This window comes from Tachysurus vachellii, chromosome 22 (genome assembly GCF_030014155.1).
Source record: "Tachysurus vachellii isolate PV-2020 chromosome 22, HZAU_Pvac_v1, whole genome shotgun sequence".
NCBI lineage: Eukaryota > Metazoa > Chordata > Actinopteri > Siluriformes > Bagridae > Tachysurus > Tachysurus vachellii.
Window position 1 is genome coordinate 8,285,502 of NC_083481.1, and position 23,293 is coordinate 8,308,794.

General features: G+C 36.1%; 3 protein-coding genes across 4 annotated transcripts in view; 1 reads left to right on the forward strand and 2 right to left on the reverse strand.

The window, feature by feature from the left end:
- The window catches only part of LOC132837848 (centromere protein P-like), a 69,802-nt gene that overhangs the window by 35,464 nt on the left and 11,045 nt on the right, over nt 1-23,293 (forward strand). The window lies entirely within an intron of this gene.
- aspn (asporin (LRR class 1)) lies at nt 1,938-6,852 on the reverse strand. The gene is made up of 8 exons (XM_060858106.1): nt 6,584-6,852; nt 5,288-5,551; nt 5,077-5,189; nt 4,617-4,830; nt 3,985-4,095; nt 3,324-3,417; nt 3,097-3,235; nt 1,938-2,681 (listed from the first exon to the last, which is right to left on the reverse strand). Exons 2-8 carry the CDS (start codon nt 5,529-5,531, stop codon nt 2,481-2,483), a joined length of 1,116 nt encoding a protein of 371 aa, XP_060714089.1. The 5' UTR covers nt 5,532-5,551; nt 6,584-6,852; the 3' UTR covers nt 1,938-2,480.
- ecm2 (extracellular matrix protein 2, female organ and adipocyte specific) lies at nt 11,676-22,707 on the reverse strand. Its single transcript, XM_060858424.1, has 10 exons — nt 22,511-22,707; nt 21,040-21,277; nt 19,636-19,824; nt 18,463-19,149; nt 17,173-17,288; nt 16,314-16,449; nt 16,074-16,231; nt 13,959-14,098; nt 13,449-13,775; nt 11,676-12,515 (listed from the first exon to the last, which is right to left on the reverse strand). Exons 2-10 carry the CDS (start codon nt 21,266-21,268, stop codon nt 12,347-12,349), a joined length of 2,151 nt encoding a protein of 716 aa, XP_060714407.1. The 5' UTR covers nt 21,269-21,277; nt 22,511-22,707; the 3' UTR covers nt 11,676-12,346.

The window sequence follows — 23,293 nt, forward strand, 5'->3', positions numbered from 1 at the left end:
AAAAAAAAAAGCCTGGACATAAAATGTGAAATTTGTTTTTTTGTTTTTTAATTATCAGATTAATGCTGTAGTTATGACCCCTATTTAAAAATGTAAAGAAGTTATAAGCCTAAGACCATATTACTGATATTGTTCAGCAGTTTAGTGTTTAGTAGTCGAGTTTTGGATATTTTGAATGAAAAGATATGGTATTCTGCATTTGTTTGTGCAGAATTGGTTTCCATGTCAAAGACTCTTCTCTGACCAATATTTAACAAAACCTTATCACCATTAGATTAAACTATAATTAGACAATATTATAGTTTGCTTTCTATTAAGGTCACGTTAATTGTATGGTCACATTAATTATAGAAAAACCATACTACCTTCAAGTCATTATTCTTATTATTGTTTTGTGTCCTGAAAGAAGATTAATACTGTAGGTCTTGTCTTCAAAGCAACATGAAAAGCTGAAACAGAAGCTCCATCTGCTGGTACAAGTTAAACATGAATCAGAAATAAGAATTTGTTCAAATCCTCAACATTTACAGAACAGTTTGTATTTTAAACACAGATGCACAGATTAGGCTCTGATCTTTTGAGAAAGACTGCTCAACATTTTTTATTGTTATTTTTTCCACAAATCCACAGAGAAGGAAAAGCATCAGAGGTGCGGCAATGGTTCATATTGTCCAGTGCTTTAGATGTTAGTAAATTTATACATCATTCACTTTATGAGGTGAATAATTCATACAAATTACACACATTTTTGCAATGGTGCTTCTTTCACCTCACAGCTCCGGTGTTGAGCTGGAGAACCATTGGTGTGGAATTGTGCGTGTCCCTCTGTGTCCACATGGGTTCCCTTTGTGTTTTACAGTTTATTCCCACTGCCAAAGAACATGCCATCATGTTCTTATGAGTGTGTGGATATGCATTGTTCTGTGTTTTTGGTTTCCCAGCAAAGGAGTAATGTCCCATCTAGAGTGATTTCTCACCTCATGCCCAGTGTTCCTGAGATGGGCTTTAGATCCACCACAGTTCTGACCAGAATAAAGTGAATGAATGCACATTTGATGGAACCTCTCCAGCACCTATGTGTATAGTTAATTTCTCATTTTTACAGTTCATGTATAATTCTTTCCAATAAGTGTTCTTTGTAAAATAGCAGCCATTTTAACAAGTCATCTGGATAGACATTCATTAATCATTGTTGGTATTACCCAAAATACACTGCAAAAAATGTTAGTATGGCTCTGTGGAACTCAATCACTCTTCCCCCTTTCCTCTTTAATGACATGTAACAGTAAATCCTGAAAAAAACAGCTGGGTGGTTAGATGACTATAGTTGTATACTGTAAATATTGTATTGATATAGATAGTAGTGGCCATTTTTATAAAGATTTATGCCAATATATCTTTAATTCTTTTCTGAAACACTTCCATGATGGCTTATGCAGTCACATCTCTTGCAAATGTGAACACATTAGTGTGCATTCATGGCTGTTTTTATTATCACCTTGTTGCCTTTAGATAAACACAAGATTTACCCTGAGTCGGAGAGGCAGCTCATATTTTGCCTGACTGGATCTGCCATAAGTCTGACCAAGATCAGTGCATACTGTGAAAGGGATCGGTGTGTGTGTGTGTGTGTGTGTATTTATATATAATCAGAAAGCTCAGACTCTTTTCATCACTGACTTAACAAGGGCTTATGTGTTAGAGTATATACAATATATGATGGACCAAAATCTGCAGTCATGTCTAGAGTTCTATAGTATCTAGTGCCCAGTGTCTAGTTCTGTCAAGTTTTTTGACAACATTGCTTACTAGAATGAAGGCTTCCTACATAGTGGATTACCTCTTCTCTTAACACTATAAAATACAAATAAGGTTCTGAAGATGCCTCTTTAGTCTTAGCCTAAATACCACTGGATGAAATAATAGCAACATTTGTTTTTAAAGTTTTTCATTCTTTCTGTTTATTCACAAAATGCTTTATTACACATTTCAACAAAGGTTCGACACAATTGTAGCTTATTTCATAGTTTACAATTCTTAGTCTACATTAGAGACCTGCATTGTGTCTCTTGAGTACCTAAATGTCATTTAACATAATAATGACAGTGAAACAATTTAAGGTTTACTAACAATGTTTGATTATACAATTTTAAAAAATGACTAGTTCAGCAATAACACTGATAACCAACAGATTCTGCATGAAGGTATAAACAGATAATAACAACGATTGCACCCAATGTAGCTACTCTAAAACTAGTGGTCCCAATAAAACAGCTTAATAATAAGTTTCCAGCAAAAAATGCCTGGTAAATACTTTGTTACATAATTATCTTCACAGGACGTTTTTCAAGTAAACTACTTGTTCATCAGCAGATGTGGATGTACGGTGCAACCTGATTGAGGGATCAACATCCCAGTTATTAACTAAAAGAAATTATCAAATATAAGTTGAGTTGCTGCCCTCCAGTGGAACTCTTCGCTCACTTTCGTCTAAAATTGCCAAGTTGCAGAGATCTCGGGCCAGATGCACAGCGGAAGGTGGCTGGTTGGATCTGCCAGTATTTCACTGGATTGGCAAATAGACTGATTCCTGAGTAGAGAGCCTTCTTTACCTTGGTTCTTGTTGGGCAGAAGTCGTTCACTCCCACACTGGTAATGCTATTAGCATGGAGGTACACCACCTAATAGTACATGGCATACAGAGGAAACACCAATAGTAAGTAATAAATCAATTTAAATCAGCATTAAAATAAAGTATTTGCCATTGAACGTTATTGAAAATTATAATTGCTGACAGTGGCATATACCCCGGAATCCAAAATGTGTCATAGTTTTGAAAGTCATAGCTTTGCTACAAATTCACAGAGATCACACTTTTTCCTCATGCTGATATTTAATTTGATCAGTAACTGAAGCTCTTGACGTGCATCTGCATGATTTCATGCATTATACTTCTGCCACATGTTTGGCTGATTGGAAAACTGCCTGTGAGCAGGTGTACAGATGTTCCTATTAAAGTAGACAGTGTCATGTCTAGATATTATTCGTTATCTTGCTCTTAAATGCACAATTAACACCATTAACAAAAACTCTTACCTGTAAATACTTAAGTGTGTTCAAACCTGGGGGAATATTTTTCAGCCTGTTGTTATCCAGATGAATTTCTCTGACTTTGGGAATAAATGCTAAGCTCCCATTCTCCACATACTTGATCTGGTTGAAACCAAACCCCAACCTGCAGCACATAAAGCCAAATAATAACATCTTCATCAATAGCTGTTTCTATGGTCAGGCAGATGCTATGACTGTAACGTTGTGTTTACCTCAGCAAGTTTTTGTAACGGATAAAGTCTTCCACCTCAACTTTGGCAATTTTATTATAGTCCAAGTGAAGCTCAGTTAGAGAAGAGGGCAGATCTATGAAAAATCAAGTGAAACAAATAAACATTTTGTAAAGTTAGTGAGAACAAATTCTTTTCTGCACTAAATGGTCATATTCAGCTTTCAAAAATTTTGATAATTAGTATGAGATCTGATTTTGTTTTCCAGATAATTGTACAATGTCCCGAATAACATTAAGTAGCTACTGTTCCCACCATTTTAAGACATGCCAAAATCATAAAAAGATATATAATCGGTTCTCTTTTTTGTTTTCCACAAACTGCTCCTCATCTAGACTTTTTCCCAGACCACATTATTATGTTTGTTCCATTTTCCAACTGCCTCATATTTGTTAAAACAAATTTCAATATAAACACTATAGAGTTTTGGAACCACTCTTAGTTTTAGTAAAAAAAAAAAAAAAGTATGTTTTAAAGCATTAAGTTAGAACATTAGGTACTAAAATATTATTAACACATTCTGTATTACCATAGCATTATTTCTAATATTACAATTATGCAATAATACACTTTCCTCATTGCTCAACAATAAAGATTCTCATTTGTTAAAATCATGTAACTGTGCATTAGTAAAAGACGTTACCTTTTGGTACTGCGGTTAGCTTTGCCTCTGCAATTCTCAGGTAAAGGGTTGCCATATCATTAAAAGCTCCTAGTGCAATCCCACTGTTGGCAATTGGATTAGCGCTCATTTCTGGGGGAATAATGTACTGAAATGTAAGAGATCCTGAACATATATATTCACATTTATTTATTAATCTTTAGAACTGTCTTAAATTTAAACACGCTTCAGTGCTTATAAGTTGTGAGTATGGCTTGTTATAGACTATAGCTGCATTTATGATTTTGGACCCTTTGCTGGGAGGCACATAAAGATAACACTTATAATAAAACTCTGGAAAATGCACATTTATTTTATGTTTTCTTTGCACTAACTTTGTCTAGATAATCTTTTACCTTGTGAACCTTGTGAGCCAGTAAAATCAGTTGTGGGTAAAAACACTAGTAAACACTAGTCTCCTGCTTTGGCACTCATTAAAAAAAAACATTCTTCTTCTTTTAAACTGATATATTTAATTTACAGCTTTCCAGAATATAGAATGTTATATAGCACTTGAACAGATGTACTAATAACTAACTGGCCTGTGAATGGTCTTGTATAATGTGCATTTTCTTAGATATTGTGAGAATATTTCAGAAGACTCAAAACCATACCTAGAACATGCAAGGAATGCATCCCTTTAAATGCATCCTTTTGGATCCTGCTGATCTTATTGTCATGTATTCTTAGCTCCAAGATGTTCTTTGGCAGATTTTCAGGTATTTGTGTCAGGAGATTATATGACAAGTAAAGTAGACGGAGATTCTCCATGTTTTGGAAAGCCTTTGGATGAATCTTTGAAATCATGTTATTAACCAGAAACAAGGCCTGTAGCAATGAATACAAAAAAAAGACATATGTGACTTATGACATTTATGACCACTTAACTGTTGCAGGTTTTGTATAAAATAAAATACTTAAGATTAAATGTTAGGATTTACTTAATACAGTGAATGAAGTCCATATATTTGACATGTTCTGATTTTTTGATCACATTTCAACACGTGCAGTAACTAAGATAACATCATGCAGCCATTAATAACAGTGAAGTCGTGAATCAGTCATTTCTCTTACATAGAGATTTTTCAGTTTTTTAAAATCATCCTCCTTGATTTCAGTAATATCGTTGTTTTGCAGATCAATCATTAGCGTGTCTGCTGGAATGTCACGTGGTACTAACACAAGACCTGTTGAAAATATAAACAATACAATGATTCATCATGTTAATTCGGAATTCCCTGTGAGCTTTTTACACCCAGACAGTCCAGCCAAAAGCATCTATTACCTAGATCTGAACATTGAACAACCCTTCTGAAGCACTGGCAGCCAAAAGGGCAGTCTGTAATAAAGTTGTCAATATCGTCGTCGCCATCATTATCGTCGTCGTCGTCATCATCCTCATCACTCCCATTGTCTTGTTGCATGATGTCATGAATTTTCATCAACTCCATGATGTTTATTGGCTTGTATGGTTTTCCGTGGCACAGGAGAAGCAAGGCGAACAACAAAATGATTCTCATTGTGGACATTAGGTCACAATGTTTGGGGTCTATGAATGGAAAAAGGAAAAAACGGTTCATTTGATTACATTATAGGAAATCAATTTTACACGTTTCTAAATATTGCCTGCTGGCTAAAAAGCTCAACATATTGTCGTATGATTTTCATTAGCAGTGTTGTAGTATTCCTGCTAACGTACCAGCATTAAAGACTAATGTTTTTCTTCTGTAGGTTTTTTCAGTAAATAACGTTTTGCTGTTCAGAAATGGTTCTTACAAACTGCCCAAACCAAAATGCAGTGGAATACTGAAATTAAAAAGTTACTTTTCTGTATAAACTACAGCACCAGCTAGAGGGCAGGAGACACTTGGAGTCTGTAAAATGTTCTAGGTTAAAAAAATCTATATTATTTTGCACCCCTTCTCATCTTCCTTGCATGACCATCATCTAAAATTGTTGCTATAGCTTGGTCAATACATGTTTACTGCCAGAACATGTCTGTTTATAATAAAAAAGAGAAAGAAGCATTAAAATAGAAGTGTTAAAATCATGTACACTCTGAAAAACATGCATATTAACTTTAACAGTAGAATTAAATGGGATTTAAAATAATATGTAATAAGCAAAAAGGTTGATGTGATTTGTCAACTCCTAGGAAAGGTCTGCAGAGAATATCAAGAATCTTAGAAATATTATGGAAGAAATGTAATTGTTGTATTTATTGGTGTTACAAGCATATTGGAAAAGATTTCTAATACCATTTTCTTTCTTTCTTTTTTTTTTAAATATGTAATTTGAATTAGTTTTATTACTCTTCCTATTAGAAATGGATATTCAGCTTTTTTTTTCTTTAGCAGACATTAAGGTTGTGTAAATGGTTATGGTCATAAAATTCACTATATTGATTTCATCAGCATCTTATTAATGTACCTCAGAGTTAAGATGCTAGGGTTTGTAGTACTTACTGTATTGTGACTAAGCCATGACACTGGATTATAGTAGAAATATCAACACAAGAAAACACTCACTTCAGTATTAGGTGACGATCAATAAATCAGTACTTGTAAATGAAAAGCCATACCTGAGAAATAAGTGTTATCCTTGTTACTCTCCAAAATCCTCCAGGAGCAACATTAAAATGTCTGCTGATCCCAAATTCCTACACAAACTTTCAAGAGGGAGGGGAAAAAAACGAATAAGCTAAAAAGAGTTCCTGAATGGACATGAAAAGAGCAGAGGAGCTACACATGAAAAGACATCACACACTGATCACAGTGTCAGTCAAGTCTTAACTGCTGCTGAATACATAATATTGCTGGTCATATGTTTCTCATCACTGCTTGAAACCTGTCCAAAACTGTAAACTTTTATGTTCAAGCTGTTATTATAATCCTTATAAAGGGTATTGGGGTAGGTCCTGGTGGTCCCTCACACTTGGAGTGGGCGTCTTCTTGGCTTTTTAAAATTGAAATGCTTTTACTTGTACTTTTTTTTTTTTTTTTTTTTACCATTATCGTGAGAAAGCTCTCTGTTCAGCAAAACCATTAAAAAGCCAACAGCCATCTAGTCTTTACTGATTCAAAACATTTTGCCTATTTAAATATAATACCCATATATTCGTTAAGATATATGTGTATTTTACATTAAAGCAAAATATGCACAATACAGTTTTTAAAAAGTGAATAAACGGCTCTAATTATAGTTATTGCAACCCATTTTTAATTGGAATAAGTTCATTATATAACTTATTCCTGTTACAAATGTGTTGCAATAATTCTATTTAGCAATAACTATACAGTTTTTACATACACTAATAATTCCATATATGCACTTAATAAATGACCAAGAAGAGCAAAATAGCTATAAAATCGAATACAAATTGAAACCAGTTAAATAGTTAAACCGACATAATTTGAAGTGGTAATATCACCTAAATGTCAAATGGAATGATCATAAGTATATAGTATGGGTAAAGTCTTGTATAACAGTTTCCAGGGAACACATAACCAAGTGCTTACAAAAGCACAAATTTACTTAAGGCTATATTTATGGCATTCTCACAGTGCCAAGTATGAGTAGGTTTGGCCAGGAGACCTGTATATGATGGAAATTCTTCTCTATTAAGTAGATTTTCCCTTAACCTCATGTGTCTGTTTTTTCCCCCTAAATATTATTAGCTACCAAATAGCTATATATATATATATATATATATATATATATATATATATATATATATATATATAAAATAAACTATTGACCAGCTTTGATGGGTGTCATCTGGACCCCTGCACATTCATTCAATTATCCGTTCAGCTAATTGAGATGCAGCACATGCATAAACACATGCAGACAGGAGCTTTATATGTCTTCATTAAATATCAGAAAGGGGAAAAATGTGATCTCAATGATCGTGCCAGATCTGCCAGTGATCTGCCAGTGCCAGATCGGCTGAGTGAGTGTTGAGTGGGATTCTTTGGAATGGTGCAAAAGTGAAAAACACAAAAACAACCCAAAAAAATCCTTGTTGCTTACAGAGGTCATAAGAGAATGACCTGCGCTGTCAGGAAGACTCCAGCAACTCAAACAATCGTTACAAGCATGGTGAGCAGAAGAGCATCACACAATCATTACTTCATTGCTGTTGGCTCATTTCCTGTGTAATTTAATATGCATTATGTGTTTGATCTAACATCCATTTTGCTTAAAAAACTGTATAAAGCAAAATATATTGTTAATTCAAAGAAAAATACTTATATTATCAGTGTTTAACGTAAAATATTTGCTTAATCTATTTTACACATTTTAACTCATCCACTGGAAACATGTATAGTGGACAATCTGCCTAATCTATGACTAATAGTAAATTGAGAAAGAAAAATTAAAAACACCAAAAATTGCATCTATGGCAAATTGCTGCAGTATAAATTGCTCCATTTTACATATGGGATGTAAGACCTTGCTCAAGGGCCCAACAGTGGTAGCTTGGCAGGGCCAGGGCTTGAACCCTGATCCTCCAAACAACCTATACTATATATTAAGCATAGTGGACATGCTACATAACCTTATAAGACATTCTTTAACAAAGAAGGACATATAATCATTGATTAAAGGGATGTTTATTGAAATTTTACTGAAGGAGTCTCCAGTGTCAGCACTTTGTTACAGAAAGTTTGTTAACATGAGAAAGTTTTTCAGATAGAGGGCTTTGTGTTTTCTAGTATTTCTCTGTAACATGGGGCAGTGGTGGCTCAAGCAGTTAAGACTCTGGGTTGTTGATCAGGGTTCAAGCCCCGGTCTTGCCAAGCTGCCTCCATTGGGCCCTTGAGCAATGCCCTTAAAGCTAACTGCTCTGGGGGGCTATATCATGGCTGACCCTATGCTCTGACCCCAAACTCCAAAGCTGGGATATGTGAAGAAAAGTATTTCACTGTGTTGTAATGTATGTGTGACAAAAACAAAGGTGTCTTTTCTAAATAGTCTACATCACTGCATTGGGCAGTCACCCTGTTGTGGATCAGTCTTCTACAACAGCATGCTATTTTATTCAGTGAGTATTATTATTCTGCTATACTTAATTCTGTTTTGTGGTGGAAACAAATGGATTTGTAGTGTCCAGTCCATCATAGACTAGATCATTCATTACAATTACGTTGCTGTAACAAAGATGATGTAACAGATTAGAGCTGCTGTAATAGAAAATTGATCAGCATCCACTTACCCATCAGATTTGATTATTCCACAGTGTTCTGATACAACATCTGTATGCTTAAAAGTATGTTTTTTTCCTTGCAAGCAAATATGAATATTTCCACGAAAAAGGAAATGATAAGATTTCCCCTAAGATTATTACTCATCAAATGATTAATTATGATTGAGTAGTGAAATGTAAAATCATCCATCTGTTCTCTGTTGTGTAGAAAGAACCATTTTATTTAGAAGATATTTTGTACATTGATTATAAACTTCAGGATGTCTTTCATCCTTATTTCTGAGGAAATTCATGTTTTTGAACGTTATGAAAGTATCTCAAAAGATTTTCTACTGAAGCAACTGAGGCAAAGAAGTTTGAAACATCTAAATTATAATCAGTTCTTAATACGTAACAATATCAAATATGTAATTTAACAAGATTTAGTAACTTATGTAATTACTTAGTATTTATAGTAATTGTAGTTTGTTGTCTTTTCACATCTATTGTATTGCTGGTTTGCTAATAACACTACAGATAATACTAAATTAGACAAACCACACACATCAAGAATACACATCACGCACTGAGACATTTACATTTACAGCATTTGGCAGACGCCCTTATCCAGAGCGACGTACATACAAACAAAGTTTTTACCTGAACTATTTATTGTCCAGTATAAAAAGGTCTTACAACCTTTTTATACTGGACAATAAATAGTTCAGGTAAAAACTTTAATGAAGATCAGATACTGACTTAATTACACATTTTCACATAGCTACATTGTGACACATTGATTTGGTAAAAATGCCACGCTGGAACATTTTGGATAAATATGGCAAATGGAAAATATCTAAGTTTATTTAAAAAAAAAGGGTTGAAATTTTGGGGCACTGGTGCCATGAGCTTCAGTCACAGTACTTTGTTCCAGTAAATGACATTTGTGTTTATATCTATGGTAAATACAATAAACAAGGTTGGAAATTGAGGTGAAGAGCAATGGTCATTAATCACATGCAATGACCATGATGCTTGCGTTCCATTAAAATATGCAATATTTAGTGCAATATGTAATGAAATACACACAAACAATTTATTGAGACAAAAGAAGAATGTTAAAGCAAGATGTGAACAGAGCATCAAAGAACAAATCAGTAAGTACATGGAGATGGATATTATGCTAGAGTTTCAGTAAACCTATCATTACAAAGATTAGAGTTCAGTGGTGCAGGAAAAAAAAAAAAACATAGACATTGGTCTACAGAGATGTGGAAAAAGTGATCTGTACAGATGAGTCATGCGTCACTATATTCTCAATGCTTGGGCCGTTTGTGGCAATGCCAAAAGAAGATACAGACCTGTACATTCGACCCGTTATCCTGCAGCGGGTGTAGCGTCTTTTTCTGATTGAGCCCATGTAACAGTCAGGCAGATAATTATCATCAGCAACTTTTTTCCATCATCTTCTTTCCTTTCTTTGTACTGTTTCCGCATGGGAAACTCATCAAGTTAACCACAATCCATGTGCCTTGCAAACAATTTGAGTTTGCACTCAAATGTCAGAGCCTCTTCTAAAAGTGAGAGTCCACTTTCCCTTGCCTTGCAGTTCAGACCTTTTAACTTCCCCAGATGGCTTCTGCTGTTGAAATGCCGATTCTTTTGAAAACTTTCTTACAGTTTATCCATATGCCAATGGAAAAGGATGACTGATCACATCATCACAACTGATCACACATAACTAAATAAAGTAGATATGGGCAAAGCTTGTAATCAAATCATAGCACAGCCAGGGATCCACTTTTGAGCTCTTTCATTCATTCATTCATTCATTCATCTTCTACCGCTTATCCGAACTACCTCGGGTCACGGGGAGCCCGTGCCTATCTCAGGCGTCATTGGGCATCAAGGCAGGATACACCCTGGACGGAGTGCCAACCCATTGCACTTTTGAGCTCTTAATGAAGTTAATTACCCAGAACTGTTCAGCTGTATGCTTGGATTTTATTTTATTGAACTCGTATTTGAAGACTTGAAGTCTTCAAAAAGTTTCACACAATCCTTTGTTAAACCTTTGTTGCAGAACATTCATTTGTCATTCCTGCACTGCTAATCCCCCTAATGCTGTACCTATACCTAGCTGTTATGATGACTGGTCAGATAGAGATGCTCTGTAATTTATTTAGCCACTTCCAAGTTTTCATCATTCTGGTAAGCATTTGTGATACATGGTGAAAACAGATACAGACCCTGTAAGGGAATTTCTCCAGACCCATTCTTATCCAGTGTGGCTGTATACTCGAATATTCTAGCAAATGTTAAAAGAAACACCACATGAATCATTTAAAATGTGTCCAGATTCCCAAACCTTTTCCATAGTAACAGTTGTTGATTATAAAAAATTACACCTCATCTGTTTCCCATGTAGAACCAAACATCTGGATGTGCAGTCTTCCAGAATAAATGAATGCTTGAGATGTAGTGGTAAACATCAAGCCTTATTTTATTAAATATATTATTAAATACATATCCAGACAAAGGGGTAAATGTGAATCCGTATGGTAGCGAGTGGTTTAAAGGCACAGAAACTGAAAGAATGCATTTTTCCCAGGAGTTCTTACGAATAATGAGAAAATATATTAGGATACTAGTACATCTTTTTTTTACTCAGTAGTAATCATCTTTTGGTTTGTTCTTCATGGTAAATGTGCAGCTATACAAATAAACGTCTTGTAAAACTATAGTTTTCTTTATGATCTATGAAAATGTATGAAAATTGGTGAAATATCGAAATACTGGTGTGAACAGAATCATATCCTTGAATAGCTTTGGAGTTCAGATCTGCCGTTTTTCCCTGACTGAATAATCGGAAAGAAAATATTTCCATTTAGCATTCATAGAAAGACTAAAAGTCTAAATATTTCCCCATAACCACATCTGCTGACATGCTCTACATACCAGCATGTAACCATGCCTTAATTCTCCTTGCTAAGGAATAAAGGCTTTTGTCTTATGAACAGATCAACATATTGAACAGTGACCTTCATGCAAAACTCTAGCAAAAGTATGGCGAATTTTACATTACATTTTATTCTCTCAGCATTGATTGGGCACTGTAATAAGAAAGATTAACATGCTTAAGACATCAGTATAAGATTATTTAATTCTTTGAGGCCTCAAAACAACACTAGAGTAAGACCTAACACATGCAAAGGCAGATGGAGGAATTTTCCGGGGGTCAAGCAAATTATTCTCAAGGCGCAAGGCTACTATGTGCGAATCCTCATCGTTCAAGGGGTCACAGATATTGTCCTCTCCAATGTGCCTGTTGGTTAGAGGAATGAAAGCATTAAAAACACTTAGTTGTCTTCTGTGGGTGTCTGTGATTATGTATGGATATATATATATATATATATAAGGTTTATGTTGATAGTGGAGGTCTTTCATTCTTTTTTAAATTATTATCTACATGGTAAAATACTCACCGTTACTACTGCATGTTATCATGTAATCTTTTTTGTACCAGCAAACAAATTATTTATTGCAGTGCATCTTTCTATAAATGTACAGCCATGATTGTTACAGTATCAGGTGGTTTTTAACACCACTTTAACTAACAGTACATGTCCACTTACAAGTTCTATGAGAGCTTATCTGCATTTTAGAAGTCACCTTAATTGTTAGTGTGGTGAAACCTGATTCTGTATAGAATCAATATCATAGAAACATCCAACAATCCAACAGTGATTTTGGTGATGTTTTGGTTTGTATATCTCTTTACACAGATCTTTCTGATCACCTTTATCTTTGTCTGATACATTCTATCCTGAAGAAAGATGATCTCTTTAACTATGATGCCGCCATCCACATGGCACCAGGACTGACTGAACGGTTGTTAAGAATGAAAGTGGTCTAAATAATGTGCTACAGCCTTCACAGAAACCAAATCTTGCACTGTATTATTTTTGAGAGAAGTGTTAGACAGCGCTCACCACAACCACATTCAAAACACCAACTGAGGGAACATCTTTTGTAAGAGCGGTGTTCATCCATACCCCAATGTTTTGTGAAATCTCTACCAAAGAAAGTTTTGTGAAATTCCCCCTACCCACCCCAAGTATATGTATTAAAGATGACGATTCAGAATTGCTTTGGACATTTCCAACCAAGTCCCTGTAGCCTTTTTTGTCTGGAAAATACATTTGCTCAATATCAAATCAGTGTTATGTTACAGTACATAATGAACTGTTTGTGATACCTTATGTTATTGTTGTTAAGCCTGAGGAAATGTAACGCTGTCATCTCATTGACACCGATGGGAATGCTGGTCAGTTGGTTGTGGTCAAGACAAAGTTCGGTCATAGTGTTAAATGTGCCAAAGAAAGACTCTGGTTCCACTCCTTCTCCATCCAGCTTGTTGTAGGAGAGATACAGATACTCAAGGCCAGGCTCCATGTGAGCAAACACATATCCTGGAATACGTTCGATCTGATTGCCGACCAACACCAGGTGAACCAAGGACTTTGGCAGGAACGACGGGACCAAATGGAGTTTGTTGTGTGAGAGATCAACTGATTCCAGATTCCTTTAAAGATATTGTTCATAAGGGAAACCGTGTGCTAAGCAACTACTATATACAAAAGGAAACTAATGTACTGTATACAAAATGTCAAGGAATATTTCTATATTTCACAGGAAAATAAAACATTTGCTTGGGTTAATTTTATCATGTAATATGATGTGCTCGTTTTATGTTATTTTTACATACCTGTGATTTAACCAGGCAAAGGGTGAAATCCGTGACTCATCTATTTTATTGTGTCTTAAAACAACAACTTGGAGGTTTTTGCTTTGGTTAAAAGCTCCGTCAGGTATTTCTTCAATTAAGTTGTTTTCAAGATGCAACTCCTAAAAAAAAACAAAGCAACAAATTTTATTTGATTTAAAATATATTTTGGCACTTAAGCAAGTGATGAAACCACAAACATCATGTGTTACTGGTCTAGATTTGGGGGTTTGTTAAAATTAAATCATGAATTGTCATTTCTTAGGCTTAATTAATACTTCTGTGTCTTTGTAATTGCAAGCATGAGCACCTTATATGCACATGCAGTTGTTTTAACATTACATGACAGACAGAAGGCTGACCCAACATATAAAAAACAGCATACACAGATATAAACACCTCACTATCAGACACTTGTGCTTTGGGTCTTGTCACTGTTGTACAGTTGGTGGCTGCCATCGCGCTCACATGTTAAATGACTGCATGTGGTAGGGGGCAGTGTGACGTATAACAAACCAAAACATACGGAAAAAACAAAGTCTCATGTTTTATAGTGTTAAGGAGAATGCAGATGAGGCAGTGTAATACAGACCCGAGCAGGATGTTTGTAATAAAGATTGTGAGACAAAGAAAAGCCCAAACTTTATGGTCACTACCAAATTATTAGAATTGCTCCTCCGTAGTTATTTTGTTTCTAGCATACTGATGGCTCTATTGTTTTCGGTCAGCTCATGTTTCTAAGGCTTGTGTGTCATGAACTCTGCTAGAATCACTTCCATATGAAAAACCCACATGCTTCCTCAGTTAAATGGCGTTTTCACTAGGAAAATATTGCAGTTCAGTCCGAGGGCTCCTAGATGTAAGTGGCCTGAGGCAACCAAAATCAATTTGTCTATTTGTTGTATTCCTTAATATAGAATTAAGGGATTTTTGTTTATAATAAGTGGATTTTGGGCAACTGAGTTATAAAATATAAAATATTGCAGGTTGCAGGGGAAGGCATACATAAATGTGTGGTTTTGGGTTGTCTATGTGTCAGTCTGACATTCCTGTGATACCTCCAGAAGGAGTGATTGAATCTTTGGATATAAGGAATTATTAATGTAATCAGCAAATAAACTGATAAACTAGATTTTAGAATTTATCCAATAAGGTCACAGCAAGTAAGTTGCAGTAAGATCACAGCAAAGTTAAATGTCTGAAATAATTTCTCTGCAATAGCTTCCTGATTGAGGTGTAACGATTAAGTAACACAAGGTTCTAGTCTTGTTGCCAGCAAAGGCAACCCGCTCAACACAATTTTGTACTCGTACTTCTTGTCAGTAATGATATATCTAATGCTAAGTAATGCAAACTTGTTATAGCAGAATAACTGTGAGGTGTCTGAACTCCCATTCGGTAATAAGTGGATAAAATGCTGTAGTTATGTTGCTTATTCAGTATGTTAATTGATTATTCATTGTTTCTTTGTTTGTTATTTGTTATATTTTATGACCAAATGGAGGCGCTGTTGAGAATAACGTGGTTCAGTAGACTTTATCAACTGTATGTACGCTGTGTTCTGTTACTGTTACCCATAACACCACTTTGCTCCACTTGTCCTTTAGTCTTATGAAGACCACAAATAAAATTTTAAAGAAATTATGTTTTTTTTAATTTTGGTATGTGATCAATGATGTTATATAAGATAACACATCAGCAGCCAACATTTCAGTGTGACATTGTTCAAATCTGATGAAGGTGGCGCAGTATTATTTAGCGTGATTTAGTGTTGTGTAGACGGTTTGGTTTTAATCACATTCTTTGTTGGAACTGAAAATATTATCATATTAGATTTAGTTAGCATGCAAGTATGAGGGAGGCTCTTAGATCATTTTTCCCATTCTCCTGCTTCCTCCTACCTTTAATGAATATGGACTGAATACGCTGTGACCAAATGTGAGATGTTTGATGAGATTCATTAATGAGATGAACGAATGCATTTCAGATGGCCATGTGAATTTTTGCATGAGCAGTGGAATAGTATCGGTTACAGCAGGGTGGATAAGCTTTGACAGATGACCTGCCACCATATCATATCCACACTTCTAACAGTACCTGCAGAGTCACTGGTAGTCCTTGAGGGATAGTGCGAAAGTGGTTCCTGCCCAGTCGTAGGTAGGTGAGCTGTTTCAGTGGTGTGAAGACTTTGGGATTTACATTTGCTTCACTCAGTAAGTTTCCTTCCATTTCCAAAGTAACCAGATTGCCCAGACCTGCCAGGGGTTATGACAAAACTTTTAGGCATCACTCAAAAACATTATTAGTTACGATGCTCTACAAGCCTGGATGGATTACCTTCAAAGCTGTCCTCATCTATCTCTTGGAGGTTGTTTTCATTGATCTTTAATTCTTGTAGCGTATATGGAAGCCCTGGGGGGATTTGTTCCAGCAAATTTCCATCCATATATAACCGGGTTAAAAATTTAAGCCTCTGTAAATACATTTAAAATAAAATGGAATTGTTTCAAATGAAAATAAAATGGGAGAAATATATTAGTGAAGTTTTGGACACTTTGACTTTTTTGTACATTTTCCTGATACAAATGTATTGCAACCTCATGTAAAATTCATTTTCTTTAAAATGCTAAATGATGTTCTTTCTCTACTCTAGACACCCTATTAGCTTATTTCTAGGGTACCTGTGGTGTTGTTGTGTGACTGGACTACTATTAAAGGTTTTGTTAAATAAAAAACTTCTTTATAAAGCTTTTGCAAACTACAGAGCATAACTGAAAGTAGGAGCAGGCTTTCTGATATTTGTCTTGATCGTGTGCCATGGAATTCTTTGTTTATTTTAATTGGCCATTCTAAGTAGTCTGAGCACAGGGAGGACAAACACTGCAGCACTAATGTTTGTGTCAGCCCTAAAGTCAGAATTGATTATTCATGACTATAAAAACACAGTTTTTCGTTTATTAGTGCACTTTTATGTATTCGTATTCTGTCTTCATATTGGAAAAGTGGGCGATGGTGGACCAGAGTGTAGGGCACAGAATTATGTTACGTAGGCTAGGGCTTGTTCTACTGCTATTGACAATTTGACAATCACTGTTGCGCAAGGGTCTTTTCCTACTGTACATCTGATCAACTCAGTTTTAAGTCACTTTGGATAGTAACATTTACAAAATGAATGATTGCCAAAGTAAGTCCTTACGGTAAACGCTCGTGGATCAATTCCAGTTGATAAGATCTTATTTTTTCCAAAATCTATCCACTCCAAATTCAGCACACCGTTAAATGCTTCAGCTGGAATGGTAGTGATTGCATTTCCTGTGGATTCACAAAATACGGTGTGTTAAGTCACTACAAATTGCTTACCAAAAGCATTTTTGATGAATGGCGTTGATGTCATGTATTTTGTTACATTTTCCATTTTTCCTTCCAGATTATAAGGTAGATGAAATACTTTCAAAGAGGAGGTCATGGTTATAGCAAGGTAGGTTGTAAGAGTGGAGCTTTGTGGAAATACTACACAAAATGTGTTAGAGCATTGCTTTGAATACTTCAGTACAGCCAATAATGTGGAAATTGTTACTTTACTGCATTAGAACAATTTTGCAACTCTGACAGAAGTGCCCTATGCTACGGAAGTCTTAAGAGTCTATGTAGTATTATTTTTTTTCTCGTGATCTCAGAATAAGAGCATGTTCTAGAGGCAGCAAAAGTGCAGTAACGCAGCATCGTGGATGCTTTTCCTTTGAACGGGGAATCACTCAAACTGAATCATCTGTCAGTGATTGACATTTATGACGGACATTTCAGAAGCTACTTCGCACATACACCAGAAACATTCGCAAGGCACGAAATTTTCCTCATGATACAATTACGTTATGAGAGATCTGTTTTTGAAGTTTTTTCACAGATTTATATTGATGCACATGTTCTAATACTATATCATTTCTATACTGACAGCTCATTCACAAGTACCCATGTAACAGACACCCTACGTAACTGAACCGCTCTGATAACCTGATTCATAAATGTGTTATTTAACAAAGGTATAGTTGATTAAGATTTCTGGAAGGAGATGTTTGTTTAACATTTTTGGAAAGAGTCTCCAGTGTCTGCATTTCTGCTGTCTTGGAAATGGTGGTGATATTCTGGTAATATGACAAGCTGAACTGTTCAAAGCTGCTGAAATCTGAGTTATAAAAGATCCACTTCCACTTTGCTCAAAGCTGCATTACACCTCCTGATGGTTAAATGAGTTTTTTATTATTTTATGATGTTCTGCATGTTGTTGTGACCTTAATCTATCATGTATAATTACTAATACATTTTAATTCTGCCATTGATTTAGGATACATCACAACACACAAGAATAAGACATCACATCCTACACTGTAGAGCCATAATAAATCAGGTTGTAATATAGTCTTTCCTTACAGTTAGACTTGTTACCGTTGGCTTGCCCACATTGTTTGTACTGTGTTGTCATCCTTACCCTGTAGATTGAGAGACTTGAGCTCAGGGATGGAAAGAGGAGGAATACTGGTGAGTTTGGCATTTTCACAGGAGACAATGACATCAGAGATTGTGCATCCCTGAGGGAGTGCGTAGCTAATCCGTGCAGATTCCTCGTCTGCATCCTCTCCCTCTCCAGCATGACTGGGCTCAGAGGGTGCAGTTGGAGGAGGAAAGACCAGAGGGGTAGGTGACTGTGGTGGCATTTGGAAAACATCCCCTCTTAACCACACAATCTCTTCTTCCTCCTCCTCTTCATCTTCCTCTGCCCTCAGTTCATTCCTTACTCGCTCTGCAGCATCTTGAAGAGTCCTCAGCCTTTCCCTCTCTTCCTTTTCCCTCCTCCTTATTCTCTCTTCCTCCACCCGCTGGAGTTCCTCCATTCTCTTCCTCCTCTCTTTTTCTGCTTCTGCTCTCATCTCTGCTTCTTCTCGCAACCTCCTCATTTCCTCCTCTCGCTCTTGCTCCTCTAATTGTTTCCTCCATTTTTCTGTCTGCTTCTTCTGCTTCTTCCTCTTCTTATGCTCAGCATCTTTCCTTAGGATCCTCTCCTCTTCCTTCTTGTGTTTCTCTTTTGTGGTGCTCTTCTCAGGCAGAAACGCTGCATCGGTGATGCTTGGATCATTAGGAACAGGGGAATCTCCAGAGTGTTCAGAGACTTCTTGAGCTGTGATTGTTGTAGTAATACAGCAAGAGTCAGAATCAATTCAGTATTATTTTTAATATGAATTTCATTAAAGGTGATATATCCACACCAGAATGTAAAAAAAAATGCAATTCCTTTTGAAAATTGTGCAGAAAATACCTACATACATTAGGTCTGAGGGTAATATAAATAAATATTTTTAAATATAAGACCTTTGATAGAATGGGTTGTGATTTCCATGACTTAAAAAAAACGTTTGTCTGTTTGTTTTCCTTTTATTTAAATTACACTTGGAACCATTGGTTAGTGAGATATGTACAGTATGTATCTCTGTATGTACAGAGTAGTTTTGCTGCTTCTGGGCAAAATCTACAAATTTTTCATGATTTAGATTTGAATGTAGATTTGACAACCTTAATAGAAACACAGATACAATGACCAAAGAAACTTAGCCCTTTAAAAGTGAAAGCAAAGGAGTTTGAGGTTGGACCAAGGCATTTTACTCACTGCGCTCAATGCAGATTGGGCAGCACTGTCCGATAGGTTTAAATTTGAGTGGGCATTCTAAAAACGGACATTGCATTTCATCACACACCACATTCCCACTGGAGCATAAGCAGGTAACGCAGGGCTTCGGTGACCACACGGTTTTATCAAACATAGTGATGCCCTGAAATACACACTGTCCTGTGTTCCCTAGAGGAAATGAAGGATTGAATTGGGTTAATAACAGCAAAAAAAGCATGGTTAATCATTGTATTCCAGTATTTGGGGTTTTGTCTCATTTACTCCTCAGTTTGGTCACCTGGCAATGTATTTCAATACATTTCATATATATATATATATATATATATATTTTTTTTTTTTTTTTTTTTTTTTTTTTACAATGGACACAAAGTGTTACAAAGTGGCTTTGCAGACACACATTACTGTATTTAGATTTAAATTCATAATGAGCAAGTTGGAGGATATGGCGGTAAGGAAAAACTCCCCGAGATAACATCAGGAAGAACCATAATCTTCTTCCAGGTGACTCAGAACAATAAGATTCTGAGTCATTCATTCCCAATGTCCAATTCCCACCCACCAGCCAGTTCTTCCCTATCCTACAACAGAGTGAAGGCTATGCTTCCTCCGAGACACATGAAATCTATCAGCTGCAACTTTTCTGTTAAACTGTTAAAAGTTGCTGCTCCTCATTGTGTCAGCATAACACACTCTGAGGAAAGTGCTATCTGCCCTCTCTTGCCTACACAAGCTCACAGGTACCTACAGTTGGCTAGTGTTTTTGTATCTGACAGTGTATAATGTAATCTACATGTTACTTGTCTCCTTGTGCTTATTAACACAGGACACAATCAAGGAGCTTTTTATATTAGCTTGGAGTTCTTGTGAATTATACTGTGAGACCAACCATTTCACATTGTAAACTTATCTTCCTGTTGACCAGAATTGCGGTTCTTACACTGTAGCTGCTCAGATTGAATATACAGCCAGTAATCATGTGGTCAGTGTAATACCACCATGGGCAATATGGTCATGTCAACAAATAGCTGGCTTCCCAAGATTTTCCTTTCAGGAAATACCACACGTCCTCAGTGGGAAGCATAAGTTGACCCTAAACCTACGAAGTTTATTGCCATGTTAAATCATGTTAATAATTATTGAGCTGAGTTTTCAAAATTCTCTTAGCTTTCTCTCTCTTTTAGGAGAACTTGGAGTTAGCAGTCATTTTGAAAGACTTAAAGCTTAAAGCTGCCAAATGCTGTAAATGTAAATGTAAATTTGTAAAACAGTTTCCTGTAAAACAGTTTGTATTTTTAAATACAGTGATTTGTACTAATATAAAGACCGATTCAGTAAGCTTTTGCGTCAGTCAACTTTAAGGACCCCTCTTAAGTATATACTGACCTGGAATAACATTGTAGTTCGGCTTTGGTTCATCTACCCCTTTATAAGACTCAATGAAAACTGATGCTCCGTTATATCCACCATTTACTGGCATCCTGCCTTGACGGACCATTTTCTTCCCCCTCCTTCGTCTTCCTTTAGCCATGGGACGATTCGGATTCTGTTCTTTGGCAACACTGTAGCTTAGCCAGCAGAAAAATGACACGGCAAGTAAAAACCATAGTCTCATGACGGAAGTCTGTGGAATGAAACGAAGATCTTAGACCCCTTTGTCCTTAATATACCCCTTTTAATTTATAGTTTCACACACACTTCTATAATAACAAGTCTGGAAATAAATAGCAAGTTACAGTAGGCCATTGTATTTGGGCTTGTGTATTATCCTGGAATGTCAGACACCTCAGTGAATATAGTGGCACCTTATAGCAAAACAGTAAGGCTACCCAAAAGCTATTATTTAGTTATGTGTTAGGTACCAATTACTAGTTTTAAGAGTCATGTGTAAATTTAACAAGATGATAAATATTTTTTAGTAGAATTACTCTTGTTCCTGACAAACAGCTGTACACCATTCAGTTTTCTGTACTTCTGTAATAAAACTGTATTTATATACCAAAACTTTCTCCTCACTGCAGAAGAGCAAATCAATTCAATCCATGTGCAACAAAACATTTCCACGCTTTCTTTATCACCAGAAATAAACCATTAAAACAATGCATAAGAGGAACATTGGAACATAACATCGCAAGAATAAGCTACATAATAACCCTGAATTCATGGAAATGGTTAAGTCGTGAGAAAGACAGTAAGCAGCACAGATTTGTGATTAGTAATCAAGGCAGGAAGTTCAGACGTGCTTAGGGATACCGCCCCTGCCCTTTTCCGATGTCAACACACAGGCTGCAAGCCTTAGGCATAGTGTCATGTGGTTAGTGCTCAAACAGATCTGGGTCTGTGGCACAAGGGAAAAAAAGAAGAAATCTGATGAGTGAGGAGAAAAAGAAGGAACCATAGAAAGCATTTCTATGGTTAACAAGCCTTTTAGGATGACAAGGCTCAGATGGAAAGAATCTTTCGAAAAGGCAAAAAGAGAGGAGGGCAGAAAATATCTAGTAATGAGTCAGGACATCCAGCTTAACTTTGTATGGGTTTTTTTCTGGACCCAATTAGAGAGCAATGTTTACACTATAGAGTTTCCCCAGACGGAACAACTGCTGGAACAAAACCAACAAATGCAAACAATTAACTGATTTTTCTTTCTCCCCACATGCACTGTTGTTTCATGTGTGTATATATTTTTAATCATCCCAAGTACTTATTCACAAACTCAAACTGTATGCAGATAGAGCAATGCTAATACTAATAAAGTTACATCTGCTGAAAAAAAAGTGCAGATTCCTGAAGGTTTAACAGCTTTATTGATGGTTAGAGGTAAAGGAGAGCAGAAACGAGCAAGTCATTAGTACATTACCAGTGTTTTGCAGGCAGTTTTGCGAGGCCAAATATTTCCGCCTTTCCCAGGCTGTGTGGGCTTTGCCAGCAGCGCTATGATAGCGTGCGTCTACTCGGCTGCCGAGCTGACAAATGTCTAAAACAGACGAGGCTGCGCTCTGAGCGAAGCCAGGGCTTGCCTAAGAAGCTTCTTCAGTTCAGTATCTGAAAGACACAGTCTTAGTGTCAGGTACAAGATACTGCCTCTTTTGGAAGAAAGAGGTTGGTGCTTTGCTGTGCTGTAATTACTAGCCTATGGAGGTGCTGTGAACAAAAGAGATGCCATATGGCTTGTCATTAGTTCTTATGTTAGAACATCCACTTAGGATAGAAACTTGGATGTAATGTACATGTTCAAAATTCCCTGAGGCACAGAGGCTCTGTATAAACTGATAAGAACAACCAAGAAAGTGTCCTGGATGTGAATTTTCAGTGTGCATTAAAAGGTTTTCTCCCCCTTGATCCTTTTGTCCAGCCCCATCTCCCGTTTCATGGGTGGGCAAAAGAATAAGGAGGCAGTATCCAGTTTCATATAGAGGGTGGTTATGTCTAGTCTGTAAGTGCTGTTTTGGGTTGTTGATTTATGGATAACGTGTGCAGTATTGTAACATTTATCCTTCATTTTTCTTCCTTTATGTCATACAAATTTTCATTTATATTATGTCAATTCTTATATACAGTGTCATAAAAGTTCGTTTTCATAAAAGTTCGTGCTGCAAACGTATTTGTACTAGTGACCTGTCCTAGAGACCTGTGTATAAGA

What these genes read in the sequence shown, in the direction of transcription:
- ecm2 (XM_060858424.1), bottom strand. Translation starts at nt 21,268, where the DNA reads ATGAGACTATGGTTTTTACTTGCCGTGTCATTTTTCTGCTGGCTAAGC. An exon ending in TTTGCCTGGTTAAATCACAG is followed by an intron (nt 13,776 to 13,958) that starts GTATGTAAAAAT and finishes ATATCTTTAAAG; the next exon opens with GAATCTGGAATCAGTTGATC. An exon ending in CTTAACAACAATAACATAAG is followed by an intron (nt 12,516 to 13,448) that starts GTATCACAAACA and finishes TCTAACCAACAG; the next exon opens with GCACATTGGAGAGGACAATA.
- aspn (XM_060858106.1), bottom strand. Translation starts at nt 5,531, where the DNA reads ATGTCCACAATGAGAATCATTTTGTTGTTCGCCTTGCTTCTCCTGTGC. An exon ending in AAAAACTGAAAAATCTCTAT is followed by an intron (nt 4,831 to 5,076) that starts GTAAGAGAAATG and finishes TCATTGCTACAG; the next exon opens with GCCTTGTTTCTGGTTAATAA. An exon ending in ACACACTTAAGTATTTACAG is followed by an intron (nt 2,682 to 3,096) that starts GTAAGAGTTTTT and finishes ATGTACTATTAG; the next exon opens with GTGGTGTACCTCCATGCTAA.